This window comes from Polyodon spathula, chromosome 26 (genome assembly GCF_017654505.1).
Source record: "Polyodon spathula isolate WHYD16114869_AA chromosome 26, ASM1765450v1, whole genome shotgun sequence".
Classification (NCBI taxonomy): domain Eukaryota; kingdom Metazoa; phylum Chordata; class Actinopteri; order Acipenseriformes; family Polyodontidae; genus Polyodon; species Polyodon spathula.
Window position 1 is genome coordinate 817,637 of NC_054559.1, and position 20,292 is coordinate 837,928.

Here is a 20,292-nt window from a genome sequence, read left to right on the forward strand (position 1 = left end):
TAATACTTGGTGGAAGCACCTTTGGCAGCAATTACAGCTGTGAGTCTGTTGGGATAGGTCTCTACCAACTTTGCACACCTAGATTTGGCAATATTTGACCATTCTTCTTTACAAAACTGTTCAAGCTAATTTAGGATTGCTATTACAAGGGGGGTGGAAACTTATCCAACCAAGCTATTTCAGTTTTTATGTTTAATTATTTTTCTACAAATTTCTAGAATATTTTTTTTCACTTGGAAGTTGTGGGGTAGGATATGTTGATAAATAAAAAAATATACATATATAATTTTTTTTCTCAATTCCAGGCTATAAGGCAACAAAAGGTGAAAATTTTGAAAGGGGGTCTAGACTTTCTACAGGCACTGTATCTTTGAGAAGACAGCAATTCAAGCCCCACCAAAGTGTTTGAATGGACTGGCTCCTTAATACACAATACAGTAAATGATTTTCTAGATCTTAATAAACAGCCATACGCTGCTTATATACATGATGTAGTAACGTTTGTTTTTAAGTCACATGACACACAAGGCAGGTACAAATAGTACACATGGCACCTTATTTTTATTTTCTCAATTTTAAAAAAACAATTTTAAACACAGAACCAGTTAAAAGGATCAAATTATTTTCACAGTCAAATACTTCCTTTTTTTTTTTTTTTTTTTTTTTTGAAGTTTACAAATATTAATCATTGACAACTTTAACAAACAAAGATTCCAGTTCTGAGTTTGGAATGGAAAGAGTGTTGCTTTGGAATTGTATAAAAAGATGCATAAAAAAAAACACCTTAAAAACATTTCATGTTGGCACCTTTCAAAATACTGTACCCGTAACAGTATGGCATTATGGGCAAATAACATCTAACAGAAACACATTTCAACAACCGATTGTTGTTGAAAAATACAGTCATCTAGAAATTCAAAACACTCAAATCATACTGCAGGTGAAACTGAAAGAAACCAAGTCAAGTTGACAAACTTTCGTCTAGTGTCTTCTTGAGTAGTTTCTTCTAAGATTTACACATGATTTATATCAGAGTGCAGGTAATACAGGATTCACTAAAACTATTCAAACAGTGGTGGACCCAACTACTGTCACCATTCCACTAAAACAATAGCAGGATCCTATTAAGAATGGGAGAAATTGGAGTGCTACAGTTTACAGGATAAGAATCGATCCATTTTACTACAATGCATACGGAGTCAGGCACCATCATGATAATTCAGTACTTTAAAGCAAAGTTTATTAAATTATATTCGATTTAATTTTCAGGAGATTAAGCACAACCTTTAGTATGGATTGCTGTTCAGACTAAGCAACAAACACACATTAACCCCCCTTCAAAATCCCTTTGACATCAATATTGGATGAGCCCTACATTTGTTAATTGCAATACATATTAAACTTTACAAAGGCATAAGATAGTTAGTGGAACTAAAACAAAACTGTTTAAAATTGTTGTATACAAAACTGTATACAACAATACAAAAAAATGATAAAAATTACAAGTTACATACAATTCTCTACATGGTGTTACTGAAGGAGTTTTGTATGCAAAATTGTTTGTCCTTCCGATTTCACGTCTTCTATAAATTGGTGACCTTTCAGTAAACATTTGTATATTACAGAGACGGAAAGAAGACTCCCATTGCTTAGCTGCTGAGCCACTCCAGAACTTTATGAGAGCTGCGACTGTCAACAGTCTGTCTAAATCAGCTCAGCTGTGAAAACCTGCCGTGGCTCGAGTTCTACTCAGTGGTAGAGTTCTTTTCAGCCCAATCATGGGGGCTGCATAGCTTGTAAATGGAAAAGCCGATGTGAAAACTGTCACTTTTATACTTAGACAACAAGAACCTTGCTGAGATATTGGTTTCTGTATGCATTTGGGCGATATCTGACTTTAACACCTCCTGGGTTGAATTGAAACTACAAAATTCAAAACAACTAGCATCAGCTAATATGCAACATGACTATATGCAGGATAGCAAATTCATCTCCTCCTTTCCATACTGTGAATCCTCTCGGGTTTCGATACAGCCCAAGCTACAGAAGGCTATGTTCATTAGCACACACCCTGTGTTCCATAGTCAAAAGCATCACCCTCAAAACAAGGAATATAAATCCAGCGCTCTTGTCTGGTCGTTTTGAAGCAGGCACTACAAATTAAAAACAAACATGGCAAGGAGTCCAGATGTGCTGCAGCCCCCGCCCCGCCCCGCCCCGCCCCTCGTGGCCTTCTTTGTCAGGGTAACTAGTCCTGCCCATCTTCTTGGTATCCCTGGTAGCCCTCATCCTGGTACTCCTGGTTGTAGCTATTGCCCGCAGCTGCTTCATTCTCTATCAGCTCACTCTTGGGGCAGTACTTGGCATCATAGATCTGTCTGCCCAGGCCAAAATTCTGCCCACTCTGATTGGCTCCCTGGGTGTAGCCCATCTGCAAGGACATGGTGCTGTTGTCACACTTCTCTGTGCCCAGTTTCTGGTCGTAGATGGCACGTCTGGTGCCAGGGGCGGTCATGCCAGTCTAGGAGGAGAAATATTAAAATATATATTAGATCAGTGTAACCGCATTGAAAATTACAGCTAACATGAAAAAATAAAATAAAAATCGTAGACTCAAAGTATTCAACCCCTGCTTGGTTCGTGGTTGTTTAGGTTACATTCAGACTGCTTGCTTACCTAACACTAGAGGTGCCACAGTAGTCATTTTGACGGTTTTCACTTTTAAAATTTAAATTACTCTGCATGTGTTAAAGATCCGTGGTTGTCTGTTCTTGACTTTTCCCAAATACATATATTAAATATCCTGACGGCATTTAAAAGACAGAATCACAAGAATAAAAAAAAAGCACTTCTACCTAGAACCGCCAAAAGTAGTCATTTTGACGGCTTGTTACAATACATGCTTTTGTTGTCAATATAACCTACAATACATTACTTTTTGTATACAAGCCAGTTTGTTATCTCTACATCCACTGAGTTTACAGCAGTATGTATTTGAATAAAATATTGCTCCTGAAGTCTAGATATGTGTTATCCAAGTCTCTACTGTAATCCTATCAATTCCTTGGAGAGCTGCCATCTGGCTGTCTACGTGAGCATATAGTCTGCTGTCTTATAATCTTACTATTACAAGAATTTTTCAAGAAATCTTCATATTTTTGCATTTTGATTTGAGAGCAACTACATATATATTTGCATTGGCAGCAGGAATTTGGAACAACTTAAATTGAAAACAGCATTGCCTGTTTCAAGCTAAACATAAAACAATACATGGACAAGCAGCTGTTTCCAACAAAAGCACGGGGTCGCTGGACTAAATACACAATACACGTCAAACAAGTTTTGGCTGGCAGCGGACCCTACCCCTGCCTGTGCAAAGATGAAACTCGCCCAGCTGGTCAGAGACTGGGTGGCAAACTGGTACTTAGGCCGATGTACCGTGCTTAGGAAAAGGGATGAATGTTTTTTTTTTTTGTTTCACTGTAATTAGCAAAACAGTTGAAGGGAAAAAAACAGCCTGGTTGGAACAGTAAACAAAGCTAGAAAAGAGTTTCCACCATCTGTGCAAAACTTAATACTCTGTCAAAGCAATCACTCGTGTCCAGTTGCTGGATTTTATAATGTACTGGGCATGGCATCCATCAATTACTTTATTTTGTACAATGAATGCACCGGGAAAATACCATCTTATGATGCTAGCCACAGAGCTTTGGCAGAAACATTTCGATCAGAACTCTCCAAAGTGGCAGGGAAACGCAGCTCAACCCTGATACAGTGCGCATCAAGTGACACACGCAACAGAAAACAATGCCAGGTAACTAAATGCAATAAAAATAAAATGTCTGATATCTGTGCCTAGTGTGAAACAGCAGTATGGTAAATGGTAAATGCACACGACAAGTTGAGAAGCGTTACATCGGTGAGGATTGTGCCGATACGGGGGCTACTTTGAAGCATGTTTCCCTGAATGTGCATTCCTGTGACGGAAAGATGAGTTCTGGTGATGAATCTTCCTCCCGACCTGTGAGGGCGCTAAAGAACGGGAGGAGAAGTATCTGGAAGGGCTGGCCTGACAGTTCGTTTCCGGGTCAGGGAAGTGGGGCAGCCTGGAGGGAAGCGCGACTCTGTTGTAAGACCGTATTGATTTGAAAGGTCAACGAGAGGCAGCTGCAAGTAATAAGGCAGCTGCAACCGTTTATCTCGATATCATGCGGGATTACATATAGGGGCCAGGGTAACGCTGATCTTCTCCTTCGTTTGGGTTAAACGAGTGGAGAGAGAGAAGGACTGAGAGAGGAGCTCTCAGAGTGGATTGTGTTCGTGTTTTGTATTGTTGTGTCTGTCCGTGTAACTGTCTGTTTTTGTATTCAGCACTAGACAGTTAACGCACATCTCCGGAGCTGTCGAAAGGAGAGCACTATCCGGAGCACCACTGCACTGAGCACCTGCACGTTTTCGATCACCCAGGACTGGTGACCGTACCGTTGTTTTTGTTCAGGACTGTGCCCTTGTTTTCATTATCCCCGTGCTTTACACATTGTTGTGTATTGCCGGGGATTTATTATTTTTGACGGTCGCCAGACCTGGAAAAGAGCAATAAAGCACTTATTCACTGAATCACTGTTGTCTGTTCATCACTCCTGCACCGCATCACCGCGACATCTGTTCCCCTTACCAACCACTTTGCCACAATTCCCTATACACAATGTGAACATTTATTTTCTTTTTTATAAATAATTATTTCGATTTTACAATTCTGTATGTAGTTCTACATATAACCAGTTTACAGCTGGTTACACTTTCTTTTTAAAATGTTTATTTTATTAGTTTTCATTTTTTGTGCTATGCATTAGGCTAATGTGAAAAAAATGGCTCTTATGTTACTTTTGTAAATAACTACTTTGTTTTTACAATTTTGTATGTACACAACAGTTTACACAATATCTTCTTTTGAAATGTTTATTATAGTTTTTCATTTTTTTACGTCATGCATTATATGCGCCAATTTAAAAAATAAAGCCTTACGTTTAATTTTTTCATTTAAATACGGTGTTTCTGCTATGCAAATGTTAGGTATGATGTTCATAAATAAATCTTTGGAGTTGTATCTGATAGTTTGCATTTCACTTTCATATTGAAGCTGTTTAAATGTACCCGTCAAAATGACTACCACTGGCAGTTCTAGGTAGTGGCGTAAACCCGGCTGTTCTGGTGTTAATCGATATTGATATTGAAAATGATTTAAAAAGTTCTGGCACAAGTAGTGCTACCCCAAAGTGCATTTTCTGCAAATGGCCAATGACTGGAAGCTCGCAGCATTGGTAGACAGTGAACTGTTCCACCACGTACATGCTACAGCTGGGGTGGTGTTGCCCTTACCTGGCTGGCCCCCTTGTTAGTGCCCATCTGCAGGCCGATGGTGGAGCTGTCCATTGGGGGCTCGATGTGAGACTTGGGGTCGTACAGGTGTCTCCTTGTGCCGTAAGCATTCATCCCCGCCTGGCTAGCACACTTATTGGTACCCATCTGGAGAGAAGAAACATGGGCTTCAGGGATACTGTGGAGGGGCAGGAGGTCCTTTTGGTCAGTGTGGAAAGGAGTCATAAGTGCATAACCAACGCAGGGCATGGAAAAAGGCTGGCTGTCCCAGATGGGAGAGGGGAGCAAAGGCAAGTGGCAAATTTCTGATGGCTGTACAAATGTACAGATATTTACATCATAAAAAAGTAGATCACCATGGTCAATATGCAATCAAAAATGTAAGTGCAAGAGTGCAGGTTCCTCCATATAGCCCCAGACTTTCATAACAAAGTTATGCGGCTGTACAGCTAGATACATACAGATACAGACAGATGAAAAGCTCCAGATTCTGATACTAGCCTGCATAACTTGTGCTAAAGAATGTCCTTACCAAATTGCATAGCAATTAGATACCTTGTCTTCTAGAGACATGCGACTTGCTTTTGCATGGACAGATTGGCCCCCATGATAAGGGATTGTGTGAGAATGCACCGTGCCGTTGCTAAGCTAGCTTGTACCTGCAGCCCAATGACACAGTTTCCTGCCTTCATCTTCTCCTCATCAAAGGCACGCTTCTGCTTGTCTGCGTATTTCACTCCGATGTCCACTCGAGACTGGATGCCTTTGGTCTTTGCCTAAGAACCGGTAAAACAAGACTAATGTATTCCTTTTATCTAGACTCGCTCAGTTTTATTTTCAGTCATCAACTTCTAGAGACTTTTTAAAACGCCTCTCATCTGGTACTCCATAATGTAACTATTAAGCTGCAACACCCTGTTCTTATTGGATATAAAAAAGACCACATTTGTTCTATGTGGTGTTTCTTACTGATGCATTTTTTACAGCCACTGAAGCAGAGTATTGCAGAGGGACAGTTTCATGCTTACACGCTGGGGTGCCAGCTGCACTTGCAGGGTCGACATAAGAACATATTTAGAAAACAGGCAAAAGTAGTAGTAGAAGTATTAAACTAAAGAGAATCACATACATTCATATAGGTGGTAGAGTGCCATGACCCATAGCCTACCCAAGCAGAGTCTCTGCAATAGGGACGCACAATAGAGACAGGGATTTAATCCGAACCACTGTACAGCTGGACATTGCATTCCCTGACAACCTACCATGCTAGCCAGGGCCAGGAGCGTGGTCTGAACCTGGGTCATGTTTCCACTTTCAAATAGGTCGTTTGCTTCGAAGATATCGTGGGGCTTCAGTCCATAGGCTGTGATGGCTTTAATAAAGTTGGTCAGATTTTCCAGCTAAATCAGAACAAGGGAAGAAAATCCACAAGTTAGTGACACCACAGCATGTCAAATTGCATGTCATTGTTCCTATGCTGAGTGGCAAACAGCATGAGAACAACGACATGCAGAGTGTCAAACAACATGGGAACAACGACATGCAGAGTGTCAAACAACATGGGAACATTCCACATACAGAGTGTCAAACAACATGGGAACATTCCACATGAAGAGTGTGAACCAGCATGGGAACATTCCACATGAAGAGTGTGAACCAGCATGGGAATATTCCACATGAAGAGTGTGAACCAGCATGGGAATATTCCACATGCAGCATGTCAAACAGCATGGGAACAATGACATGCAGAGTGTGAAAAGGCACTTATTTAAATGTAACTTCTTTAGGCCTAAAAAATTGTGATTACAGAAGTTTACAAAAAAAAAAATCTTATTTAAGCATACAAGATTTATCAAATACGATGCTATAGATAAACCTTGGTTTGGACTCTTATGAGGGACTCCAGTTCCAATACTGATAGCACTAATTGAATGTTAAAGCTTGGGTTATCACCCCATAAAGGGGGGCCAGTGATAACATTATTATTTCCAACGGGGCAAAAAAATGGATTTTAAAACACCGCCACTTCTTTAATGATATATTTGTGTTACTCACACATTTAAACAAACATTTGAAATGGATGTGTAAAAAGCAATCATGCAAAATCATGCTACCCTATGCAATTCGACAGCTACTCCAGCACGGATTGCCTTGTGTAACCCAGCCCTAAGGTTTATCTAAGTGCTACACAAACCCTCGTACTGACAGGTGCCCCCACGGTGCCTCACTGACTGCCTGTGGTTTCAAAGACTGCCTGTGTCGGATCAGTCAGCTGTCTACTCACTGCTACTGCTTAATTAAATACTTAAGAGCAGCTTGGTGTGGGAGTGAAACATCTCATCTATTTAATGTGTTCTTCAGCAATCTTGTGGTCTTTGAGTATCACTTTGTTTCAGGCATCTCATCCATGGGACTTGTTATAAACTCAGAAGTACCCATGTGGTCTCCATAGAGATGCTCTATAGCAGCTGCTACACCAGTGCCAACAACAGTGCCACCACTATCCTGCAACACTCCACCCCCAGGAGATGCCACAAATCAGTCATTAGTATGAGACATTTCTTCCACCTACTCGAACATTGCAGGGGGTAGATTACTGGTTACACTCTGGTGTACCAGCTTTCCAAGGTCTCTGTCTACAGACTCACAAGATATCGTATCCAGGGTTCAATGTAGTTGAATACGTCCAGGTCCGATGCTGATGAACGCGGGCGGGCGGGGGGGGGGGGGGGGGGGGGGGGGGGGGGGGGGGGGGGGGGGGGGCGGTACCCCCCTTCCGAGAATTTGTGACAAGTAATCTGGCCTAAATTATTAATTATATTTCTAATCAATAAAAGAAAAAGACCACCACAACAACACTGGTTAATTTAAAATGATACAAATTTACAATCCATCAATGAATGGAGTGTTCATACAATCATATGCTGACAATTACAAGCTTCAGTTTTTTTTCATTACCCAAACAGTTTAAATCCATTTTCTACATTCATATGCTCATTGGGACTCTAGTCTTGTGCTGCACCGAGATGGGGAACCAGCCAAGATTGATCTTAAATCCAACCTTAAAAATGTTTTATTTTGCAGGTTGCGCAATGACTGTCGCGGGTCTGAATGCTAATTTGCGGGTCACTTGGGCGGTCCATTTTAAAAAGTTCCAGGACAAAGTGACTGGAACGGGACATTATGAAGTACATTAACACAGCTCTCTCATTCTTGGGGTAAACACTGTAGAATACATTTCCAAGTCCGAATCAGGCTGCTCCCTCACCTGGTGCCAGTTCTTTTCAGACTCTCTGATCTTGTTCACTGAGCCCGGCTGGAGGATGTTAATCAGTCTGGAGAGAATTGCAAAAATATTACCGAATATTAGTGAATATTACTGGCACCAGAATGGAGAGAGAATCTGCAGTTTCTAAATGCATGGAAACTCCACCAGAGTAGAACAGTGTAGGGCAATTTGATTTCACAGTCACAATGCTGTACTCATACAGTCTAATACACAGGCCTGTAGGCTGTGCAGTATATTACATTGATGAAGGACTTGTTACCAGGGCTTTTCAGCTTGGTTACCAACGTTCCCAGTGTGAGTTAAACATTTAAAAACATGGTTCATTTTAAAGTTGAAATCTATAAAAACTAAAATGGAAACCAAACACCCCAGATTTTTTCAAATCAAAATGGATGCAAGCTTGTCACTTGAATGTTTGGGTAACATTGCTGAAAACTTGTCTCCTACTTTAAAATGATGTTCTTGCAGGTAGAGCTCATTGCTGATAGCAAGGCTGCTCAGTCCTTTTTAACAGTAAAAAATGTCACAATCATTTTAATCACATTTCTCAGCTAGCAGAATGGAAATGGCCTTGTTAGACAAGGGTTCTTCCCAGAGCCATTTCAAGAGGAATCAGACTTTTCTATATTTTGTAATGAAATGTGTAGGTTTTTAATTAGCTGGTCACACACAGTCCTTTAATACTGCATTGGAAATGGAAGAAATTCCCTTGCAATTTCCAGGGGCTGTTCACTGAATATTTTGACTGAAACTCAACATACAGAATCATACACGTGTTGCCATGACTACAGTGTTGTTTAAATGTTTATTACATATACTGTAATTTAATGTTATTGGTGGCAACATCTTTAAGGGTGTAACCAAGTCGTTTATATACATTATTTTTTTTTAAATAAAATATCCCAAGAGCTTCAGTGTTTATTAAAAATTAATAAATATATAAACACAGATGAAATTTGGGTAAAAAATAATTTCCCAGTTTTCCAGGCAACTATCCTATTGGGACGGAAAAGCAGCTCATTTGCTTCTGTTCTTAATGAATGGCGACAGTGTGAATCTGGTGCAGTTTGTTAAACACACAGCCTGTATTATGGAAAAGTGTCTACTGTACCAACAATATTCTAAACAGCACTGTACTAAACAAAGAATATTTTTAGCACAATCTTGCATTGCTTTTCATTGTATTTGTATGCACTGTTAATCACTGTGATTGAATATTATATGTGCAAAACTTAAATGAAATGCACATTTAAAATACAAATATGACTAGAAACACCGGTCAACGTTTTACTGAAAAAAAATATAGGACAGTTGAATTTTTAAACCTTTTGTGTAAATGCTGGTTTAACACTTTGTGCCTAGTCTCACCCACCTGGATTAACCCTAATCCAGGACTGCTTTACCTGCGGTAACATTGGGTTAGGGTTAGGGTTCAGGTAACACTGGATTATGGTTAGGGTTCGGGGAACGTTGGGTTGGGGTTAGGGTCCAGCCCCTGTACAGGTGCTGCATGGCCGTGCTTTACTCACTCGCACAGAATGGTTCCGCTCTTCAAGCTCTTCTGGAAGTCGTCTCCGATCCGCTTGCCCGTGACGTCCTCGATCCAGACCCGCAGCTCCTCCTCTTTCTGTGCATCGTACTTCTGAGCGATCTGCAGAGAAACAAGAGCACCCTGAGCAACGCAGCCAAGCAAGGAAACCGTCTCCCAGCAGCCTTCAAACATGGGTCCCTTCACAAAACTGAGGACTGTTCAAAGGAATGTTTTGTTGGGAACTGTTTTTTTTTTTTTTTTTTTTTTCTTTTTTTTAACTAAATCACAAATCATGAAAACTTTTAAAACTGTTTAGTGGATTTATTAGTTTATTCTCAGTTTTTAAAAGGGCTGATAACCTGTGTAAAATATATCACGGTGTGTCTATGGGATTGTAGTCCATTGTATTATTATTTCTATTGCTAGCAAGGTTTTAAAAACTGCACACACACCACAAGCGTTACCGATAAATGCGTGCCACGACGTGCGCTTTGATCAGTGTTCACTACTCAATGGCTTGGTTTACATGAAAAATCAACTCTACAGTCATGCGAATACATCGTGAAACAGCAAAAGGGCGTCCTTTTGGAAGTGTGACTTTAAGGGCAGGTGTAATATATTCAAGGGACTCCGGTAGGGGGTTTAAACTTTGTATTCACTGCAGTAAAGCTTGCTTACATACAACCTGCGCCATGGCACACCAATCTAATCTCCATCCCCCACCTAAAGTCATGTACCCCTATGCTACCTGTAGGTGGCAGTACAATACTACAGCAGGGTCAATCGCTTTATGTAGTTTTTGAAGATTTTTTAATTTTTTAGATGTGCTGAATATTGCCCATGTGCACTTAGATATTTCACCTAAGAAAAAAGTAAAGCTTGGAGCCCTGCAGTGAGGGATGACAGCTGGCAGACTGACCAACCAGAACATTCTGGGAGACCACACTACAAAAAAAGTGACCCAAACAAGTAGCTGCAGTTGATTTAAAAAAATAATAATAAATAACCCTAACTCCACCGTTGCCATGTAAGAAAAAAAAAATATTTATAGATGTTCAACAGCAAATAAAAGTTGGCAATACTGTGCTATATTGTGTTTGTTTATTTATTTAGTTTTTCAGTGTGTGCCTCGATTATTTCAGTGGGCACCTGTTAGTATTTATTTAGAATCAAAGCTAAATCTGTGACAGTGAACAAGAGACATACACCAGAAAGACATTCTCTCAGCACAGCCACCTCTCATCTTCCTGCATGCTGCAGCTCGGAGAGCCAGCACTGCAGGGCATCCTGCTGTCATCAGCACAGGAAGCAAGAGCCATGAACCTGTGTGAGACTGCCATCACACTGCACAGACCTCTCTACAAGCCTGGACCCAACACCCCCATCCCGGCAACAACAAAACCACATGAAATGCAGCTCTAGGAACTCGGCGCTCGTTCACAATGTCTGACGGCTTGTGTTTGCCATCTTCAAGTTTTCTGAAAAGCTACATTCCATTTTATTTTCATAGGATGCACCCCAATACATTATCACAAGAAAGAGATAGCGAGATAAAAACAATGAAACAAATCTGCCCAATCAATGCCACAAAGTGCACATGTAAAAATATCTACCCCACAGGATTTAGACAGGTTGTCTTGGTATACCCTAGGTCCCTCGATTACTCTAGAAGGCTGGCGAAAGCTGAAGTTTACTTACAATCAAGTCCAGCCCACAATGCTGCACCATATATAACGTGAATGTGTTCCAATACTCGGCTTTGCCAAACCACATGGACTATTGTTCTATTAACTTAGAAATGCACTCCCCTTTGTTTACTTGTTCCCAGCAACTGTTTGAAGGATACATGCAGCACAAAAGAAGACTAGCAGGTGTTATAAAACCATTTGGAAGGTGCTAATGTTTGCTAGAGAGGGCTGAATCAAGTCATGTTCTGAAGCCTGCTTTGATTACATGCACTTACTGTAACACCGCCACCAGCATCTCCATAAACAAGAGGAACCAAACACCTCTATAGCAGAGACGCTGATCCTTTTATCTTTAGTTTCACATCACAAATATTGATAATCTGACCCCCACCCACATTTAAATTTTGATCCCTTTAATGAGAGAGGTGGTTTGTTTGTACTGATAGAAATACTGCTGCTTTCACTACTGAAATGCTGCTGGCAAGTGCAACATAACCCCCCCATCCCCCCAACTCCGCCTCTCAGAGCAACATCGCCTCAACTCCGCCTCTCAGAGCTCAGGTCCAGATCTACATCACCTCAACTCCGCCTCTCAAAGCTCAGGTCTAGATCTACATCGCCTCAACTCCGCCTCTCAGAGCTCAGGCAGAGCAACATCCCCTCAACTCTGCCTCTCAGAGCTCAGGTCTAGATCTACATCGCCTCAACTCCGCCTCTCAGAGCTCAGGTCTAGATCTACATCGCCTCAACTCCGCCTCTCAGAGCTCAGGTCTAGATCTACATCGCCTCAACTCTGCCTCTCAGAGCTCAGGCAGAGCAACATCCCCTCAACTCTGCCTCTCAGAGCTCAGGCAGAGCAACATCCCCTCAACTCTGCCTCTCAGAGCTCAGGCAGAGCTACATCCCCTGAACTCTGCCTCTCAGAGCTCAGGTCTAGATCTACATCCCCTCAACTCCGCCTCTCAGAACTACATCCCTCAGATACATACCCAGGACACTCAAGTGACCGACAGGTTGACATTAAAACTCGCAGACCCCCGACATTAATTGTTTAACCCTAAAAAATAAAACGTATCACTGTTTGGGTGATGTAAAAAAAAAAAAAAAAAAACCCCCCCCCCCCCCCCCCCCCCCAAAAAAACCCCAACCTTTCGCTTTCATTGGTATCTGTGGCGTTTATCGCAAATATGTGCTGAGATGAGAGCGGGGAACGGATCTGTACACAGACTTCAAACCATCTAGCTTAGAACAAAACAGTGACGTTTCGATTTTCTTCTTGGTTTCATTTAAAAAAAAACATTTCTGTCCCCAAATCCAAATAGTTTACCCAAAGAGGCAACGCCCAGTCCCAGATTCACAACATGCGGCAAAGGATTACACAACACGGAAAACGAATTAAGCATGGCAGTGCTTAATTTTAAATACAACAACAAACTGTAAAAAACTGATTTAAAAAAAAAAAAAAGCGTTACAATTAATATATTTATCAACTCCACTGAAAATACAAAAAACAACAAAATCGCTTCATTAAATAAATACATGTACATTTATACAGTAGCGGTGTAATTAAAACATGTACCATAGCAACACTATACAGCAGCTGCTTTTAAACTGGTCAATGTGCACAAAAGAGACAACAATATTTAGCCGTAGCTCGTTCCCGATCACCTTCTGCGCCACAACCCAAAACTACTTTTTATTTTATTTTTATTTTATAAGAAAAAAATAGAAAGAAACTTACTCTGCTTTTCACTTCTGCAGTCAGGCCATATGCCGGTCCCTTGTTAAACTGACCACTGGACATTTTTTTTCCAACGGTATTAAAAATTAATTTTTTTATAGAAAAAAAAAAAAAAAAAAACTCAAAGACTGTTCACTTCTCTGTAGCTGTAGCAACTTCCTTGCAGTGTGTGAGAAGTTTCGTTCTCCACTGTGGGTTCACTGTCCCGCCTGTGTAGCTCCTCCCTTTACTCTTGTTAACTTTGATTGATATCGAAAAAGTCCTTAAAAGGACAGAAAGGCCCCAATTTGTCCAGGATAGGAGTTTCCGAAATACAAGATTCCCAGTCAGTGCAGAACAATGAGAAGGATACCCTGAATCACAGCTGCCTGACGTCACCTGGTCTGAGTAAAGAACGTTGAAGTGATTATGTATATTTTGAGTTATGCGTTTATGTCGTCACCCGTCAAGAATGCAAAAGAGTATTACAAAATAGTGTATGAGATATGCAAATATGTGAATTGTCTTTGCTATGACAAATTGCATACTTTTACGTTTTACATGTTCAGTACAGAATGCAGAAGTAATCAATTTAATATTTAACAAAACATATCGGGTAGTGAATGAATGTGGATTGATCTGCGTCTGCAGATTTGAATTTTCAAATACATTGTGGTGGTTATAGTTTATGAAATACTCAAACTGTGAAATTTTGAAAGAAACGTGTATTTTCATGATATAGCAGCTTTTAAATGACAGCTCTGCTTGCATGCATTTACTTTTATAAAGTGTTGCATTTCCTGGATCATTTCTCCTGGGGAGTAAAACTGTCCTATCCCCTTCAATGCCCACCACCTGATTCCTCATGGCTGCTGTGATTTGCTGAGTTGACCTGCCAGGAAACATGTTTCCAAACGGGCAGATCACTAGACAGCACTCGCTCTTCTATGAAGACACTAGCTGGAATTACCAGGCATCCTGGGAAAGCTTCATTTTCTGTCCCGGTCAGAAACAGCGAAACTGTTCGATCGTCTCGGTTTTGTTATTTTGTATTTACTTAAATCCGCTACATTAGTCTCAAGTGCAGTTTTGAAAGAAGCACATGTAATAGCACACGTGTTTGAATTCAAAACATGATATCTGGTGCGACTCTAGGTTAATTTTCTGTGCCTTATTATCAGGTCATCTGATATGCTTGCACGTCCTAAAAGCTAGACGATCTATTTCATCGGCTCTGGTCTCATATTTTGATAGTTTGATGTAAACAAGTGCTGACATGCTTTAATCTGCCTTTGGGCAGACCTTTTGTTATCTGCACTAACCGGATTGCTGGGGAGGTGTCTTTCAACGCTCACACAGGGACTGACGTCTTCACTTCTGACATTGCCCTGCACAGAAGGCAGTGCTGCTGCTGAAGCATTCAATAGGCAGTTACAGAAGGTACTGGAGTCTCTTCAGTTGTTCAACAGATAGTTCCTAAGTATCTAGCTCAGGATTTTAAAGTATCCCATTTAAAGTAATGGCAGCTAAAAAATAATATATCTTACCTGTTTTGCACTTCCAGCTGCACAGGCCTCACATGTACAGTTTTTAAAAACCCTGTTATAGCACACCGTGACAGGGCGAAAGCCCTCAGTGCAAACAATGTGTGTGTGGGAATGCAAGGTTTGGAAGGATGGGGTTAAATCTGTCCCTGCCAGTAATCCCAGGTGTGGCCATACTCCAGCTAGGTAACTGAGTGCTAATTAGTTAGGGGCCACTTGTATACAAGATGAGAAAGCCTTTGTTTGGGGAAGGTGAGAGGAGTTATGGTGCTTGCTTGCTTGCGGAAGGTGAGGGGAGTTGTGGTGCTTGCTTGCTTGCTTACTTGCTTGCTTGCAGAGTTGTGCTTGCTTGGGGATGGTGAGAGGTGTTGTGGTGCTTGCTTGGGGATGGTGAGAGGGACTGTGGTGCTTGCTTGGGGATGGTGAGAGGGACTGTGGTGCTTGCTTGGGGATGGTGAGAGGGACTGTGGTGCTTGCTTGGGGATGGTGAGAGGGACTGTGGTGCTTGCTTGGGGATGGTGAGAGGGACTGTGGTGCTTGCTTGGGGGTGGTGAGAGGGACTGTGGTGCTTGCTTGGGGATGGTGAGAGGGACTGTGGTGCTTGCTTGGGGATGGTGAGAGGGACTGTGGTGCTTGCTTGGGGATGGTGAGAGGGACTGTGGTGCTTGCTTGGGGATGGTGAGAGGGACTGTGGTGCTTGCTTGGGGATGGTGAGAGGGACTGTGGTGCTTGCTTGGGGATGGTGAGAGGGACTGTGGTGCTTGCTTGGGGGTGGTGAAAGGGACTGTGGTGCTTGCTTGGGGATGGTGAGAGGAGTTGTGGTGCTTGCTTGGGGATGGTGAGAGGGACTGTGGTGCTTGCTTGGGGATGGTGAGAGGGACTGTGGTTCTTGCTTGCTTGCTGAAGGTGAGAGGAGTTGTGCTTGCTTGCTACGAAGAGGTTAGGATTTTAAAACCCTAATTAGCACTCCCTCAGACTATTAACAGTGCAGTTTTGGTTCTAGTTTAGTTTAGTTTTTTTTCTTCTTTAAAAGCAACCACAGAAGATGAACCCTGCGACCAGATGACAATCTCATTGGTCTTTAATGGTCTGAAATTCAATTCAAGCCAAACTGAGATAGTGGTTGTCTGACCACAGCGTCTCTTTGTCACCCCCTCCTTCCTTCCTCTTTCCTGCTTCTACATTTTCAAAGATATTTAATGTTTAATATTTTGTGTGGTCTAAATTGTTCTCAACCAGTGTGTCTGCTTGTGAAGAGTCCTACAAGTTGAATAAGGGTACAGACATATGTAAACACGGTCAGTAATGGGCATCTTAGCTCACTGAATTCAATTACATTGCAGTCAGCAGTGTTAGCACTAACACTAGTCCAGGATCTGGGTCTGTGAAACTGCCATAAGTGATCAGGAACCAAGAACAGCATTGTATTTCAAAGATCTACTTCTCCTACATTAGCTCCTTCCACAATACCTGCACTTTAGTAGTATAGGAAAGGTAAATTCACTCCATATCCAGTTTTGTTTTTTCCCTATAAGACAGTTATTCTAAGCAAATATTTCTCTAGTATCACTTGACATGATCAACCTATTGTAATGTGCATCTAAGCTTATTGAACTCAATTACATTGTGGCTCAAAGACTACAGTATTTCCATTCAAGAGGGAATTATGCTGATGTCAGTATTATGAACGCCCTGATTAATAGTAGGAGAGCCCTTACACTCTACCACATTGGGACAAGCTACAGCTGAATTTCTTCGGTGCATTTGACAGCACTTGGGAATTAGCCTTGCATTAACACTGTTGACATAATCTAGGGGACCATTGTATGGACAGATAGACACCCCTCTATAGCGCCAGAATCTAATATTCTCAATAATGTATGCTAAATAATGTTAATACCAAGTTTCATGACAAATTGGATATATCTAGGTTCTCCAGATATATGGAGAAATATGTAAAGTGAACAGGCGCCTCCACTTCATCACCTGCACGTGGGATCTGATCCCCATCAGGGGTGCGGTTTAGGATGTAAGAATTTAAAACCTTCTTTAAAGGGACACTGTGCTATAGATGGTCCTGTGCACCCTGCACACATTACATATAAGATCAACACCACCCTCCCGTTCCCTGGGTCACCATATACAGCAAGAAATCCTTTCAATCCTACACCTGGCTAGACACAGAACAGAGGAACAGGAAGCACGTGTTTGCGAGTGAGGTGTGTTAACCTGGGTGGAAATCAGGTTGGAACCCGCCAGTCAGAGGCAACCAACCTATCCCTGTTGCCTTGGATACAGCGCTTTGTAAAGAAGCATTTACTCAGCACTCCTCGGCAATGAGGTAATGATGAAATAGCTGTGGTATTTGATTCAGTTCCTGTTGTAAGGGACATAGTGTGATGTAACCTCTGATAACAAGGGCCAGGTTCCTTTGCTGTAGCTCAATACATCAGCAGGGTTCTTCTGAGGCAAACCATTTTGTTGGTGTCTTCAGAGTTTAGAATTGCCACTATATTGTTTATAATCAATTCAGCATCTGGGTAACCATTTTAGATGTTGATGATTGTGTTTCCTGGATGCAAAATGTTGCATTTACTGTTTTAGTTTATGATACAATGAGTTACATCATGTTGAATCCAAGTTTTCAGAGTTATATACACTGAACAAAAATATAAACGCAACATATAAAGTGTTTCATGAGCTGAAAGATCCCAGAAGTTTTCCATATGCACAAAAAGCTTATTTCTATCAAATTTTATGCACAAATTTGTTTACATCTTTGTTAGTGAGCATTTCTTCTTTGCCAAGATAATCCATCCACCTGACAGGTGTAGCATATCTAGAAGCTGATTAAACAGCATGATCATTACACAGGTGCACCTTGTGCTGGGGACAATAAAAGGCCACTCTAAAATGTGCAGTTTTGTCACACAACACAATGCCACAGATGTCTCAAGTTTTGAGGGAGCGTGCAATTGGCATCCACCAGAGCTGTTGCCAGAGAATTGAATGTTCATTTCTCTACCATAAGCCGCCTCCAACGTTGTTTTAGAGAATTTGGCAGTACATCCAACTGGCCTCACAACCGCAGACCACGTGTAACCACACCAGCCCAGGACCTCCACACCCGGCTTCTTCACCTGCGGGATTGTCTGTGACCAGCCACCCAGACAGCTGATGATACTGTGGGTTTGCACAACCAAAGAATTTCTGCACAAACTGTCAGAAACCGTCTCAGGGAAGCTCATCTGCGTGCTATTCGTCCTCACCAGGGTCTTGACCTGACTGCAGTTCGACGTCGTAATCAACTTCACTGGGCAGATGCTCACCTTTGATGGCCGCTGGCACGCTGGAGAAGTGTGCTCTTCATGGATGAATACTGGTTTCAACTGTACTGGGAAGATGGCAGACAGCGTGTATAGCATTGTGTTGGGGATCAGTTTGCTGATGTCAATGTCATGAACAGAGTGCCCCATGGTGGCGGTGGTGTTATGGCATGGGCAGGCATAAGCTACGGATAACAAACACAATTGCACTTTATCGATGGCAATTTGAATGCACAGAGATACCGTGACGAAATCCTGAGGCCGATTGTCGTACCATTTATCTGCCACCATCACCTCATGTTTCAGCATGATAATGCACGGCCCCATGTCACAAGGATCTGTACACAATTCCTGGAAGCTGAAAATGTCCCCGTTCTTCCATGGCCTGCATACTCACCAGACATGTCACCCATTGAGCATGTTTGGGATGCTCTGGATCAACGTGTATGACAGCGTGTTCCAGTTCCCGCCAATATCCAGTAACTTCACACAGCCATTGAAGAGGAGTGGGATAACATTCCACATGCCACAATCAACAGCCTGATCAACTCTATGCGAAGGAGATGTGTCGCGCTGCATGAGGCAAATGGTGATCACACCAGATACTGACTGGTTTTCTGATCCACGCCCCTACCTTTTTTTTTTTTTAAGGTGTCTGTGACCAACAGATGCATATCTGTATTCACAGTCATGTGAAATCCATAGATTGGGGCCTAATGAATTTACTTCAATTGACTGATTTCCTTATATGAACTGTAACTCAGTAAAATCTTTGAAATTGTTGCATGTTGCGTTTATATTTTTGTTCAGTGTAAAAAATGGCTGGCAGTTTAGAAAATGGTGGTCTTACTAGAGAGGTCATTTAACAGTGACTTGTTAAGTTTGGGACTGCAGATGGCAGCTTTATTCCTGAATACACAGTGGTCTTAATATTGAGGGTGACTTTACATTGCCATCAGCTTTATTAATAATACTGTCAATTTAGACTAAGTTGTTAGACTTGGGGACTTTGTATTAAATTATTAATGTTCGTGTCTGTGCTGCAGTATATACTGTATATAGTCATTGTTATTACAGCACTGTTATTCTAAGCTTGCTTACAGTCATGTGTTTCTAAAGCTGGAACACAAGTCAGAATTCTGCTTTTTTATTATTTTTAGCAAACTGACCAACCAGATGTAAAACCTGTTCCTCTTTCTGAAAGAATATTCTCTACCCCAGATCGTAATCGGACACATCACTCCACTTCCCACTCAGAGAAGATTACCATTATGTGGTACTTATTCTAGACACACTTCTGAGGTATTTAGCTCAACTCATTATTGTGAATTATATATAAAACACATGCATAATAAGAAATAGACCTTGACGTGATGACGCCATCCAAAATTTCATTGCATCACATGGAAATGACATCATATTAAAATTCCCTGTACTGTTTATATATTATAAAACAAATATATAGTATAAAGGGCTGTGTGAGATACAAGCTGATTTTCACCCAGTGTGTTTGCTAAATTCTAATGCATTAAGGTTTAAGACTGTAATTTAGACTGTAATGTTTAAAAAAAAAAACACTTGATGTTTTAGATGGTATCTGCACTATAAGGCCATGGTGTGTAATACGCTCTATTGGCAATGCTGGGATTCATGCACAGTTTCTGTCCAAGCAATTTGATTTTCTTAGTCAAGTGCAGTTTGTTTTTGGCTGTTTTGTTATTGAAGTAATCCAAGTCGCTGCAGTGGCGGCAGCCAGGTACCTCACTGCAACACTGATGTTCTCCCCACTCCCCCAAAATAACAAATCATTAGTAG

General features: G+C 41.4%; 1 protein-coding gene across 1 annotated transcript; it reads right to left on the reverse strand.

The window, feature by feature from the left end:
- Positions 1-528: 528 nt before the first annotated feature.
- LOC121300827 (calponin-2-like) lies at positions 529-13,963 on the reverse strand. The gene is made up of 7 exons (XM_041229721.1): positions 13,629-13,963; positions 10,198-10,319; positions 8,648-8,714; positions 6,642-6,779; positions 6,039-6,155; positions 5,380-5,526; positions 529-2,521 (listed from the first exon to the last, which is right to left on the reverse strand). The coding sequence occupies exons 1-7, from the start codon at positions 13,689-13,691 to the stop codon at positions 2,249-2,251; spliced, it is 927 nt and encodes a 308-aa protein (XP_041085655.1). The 5' UTR covers positions 13,692-13,963; the 3' UTR covers positions 529-2,248.
- Positions 13,964-20,292: the final 6,329 nt, after the last annotated feature.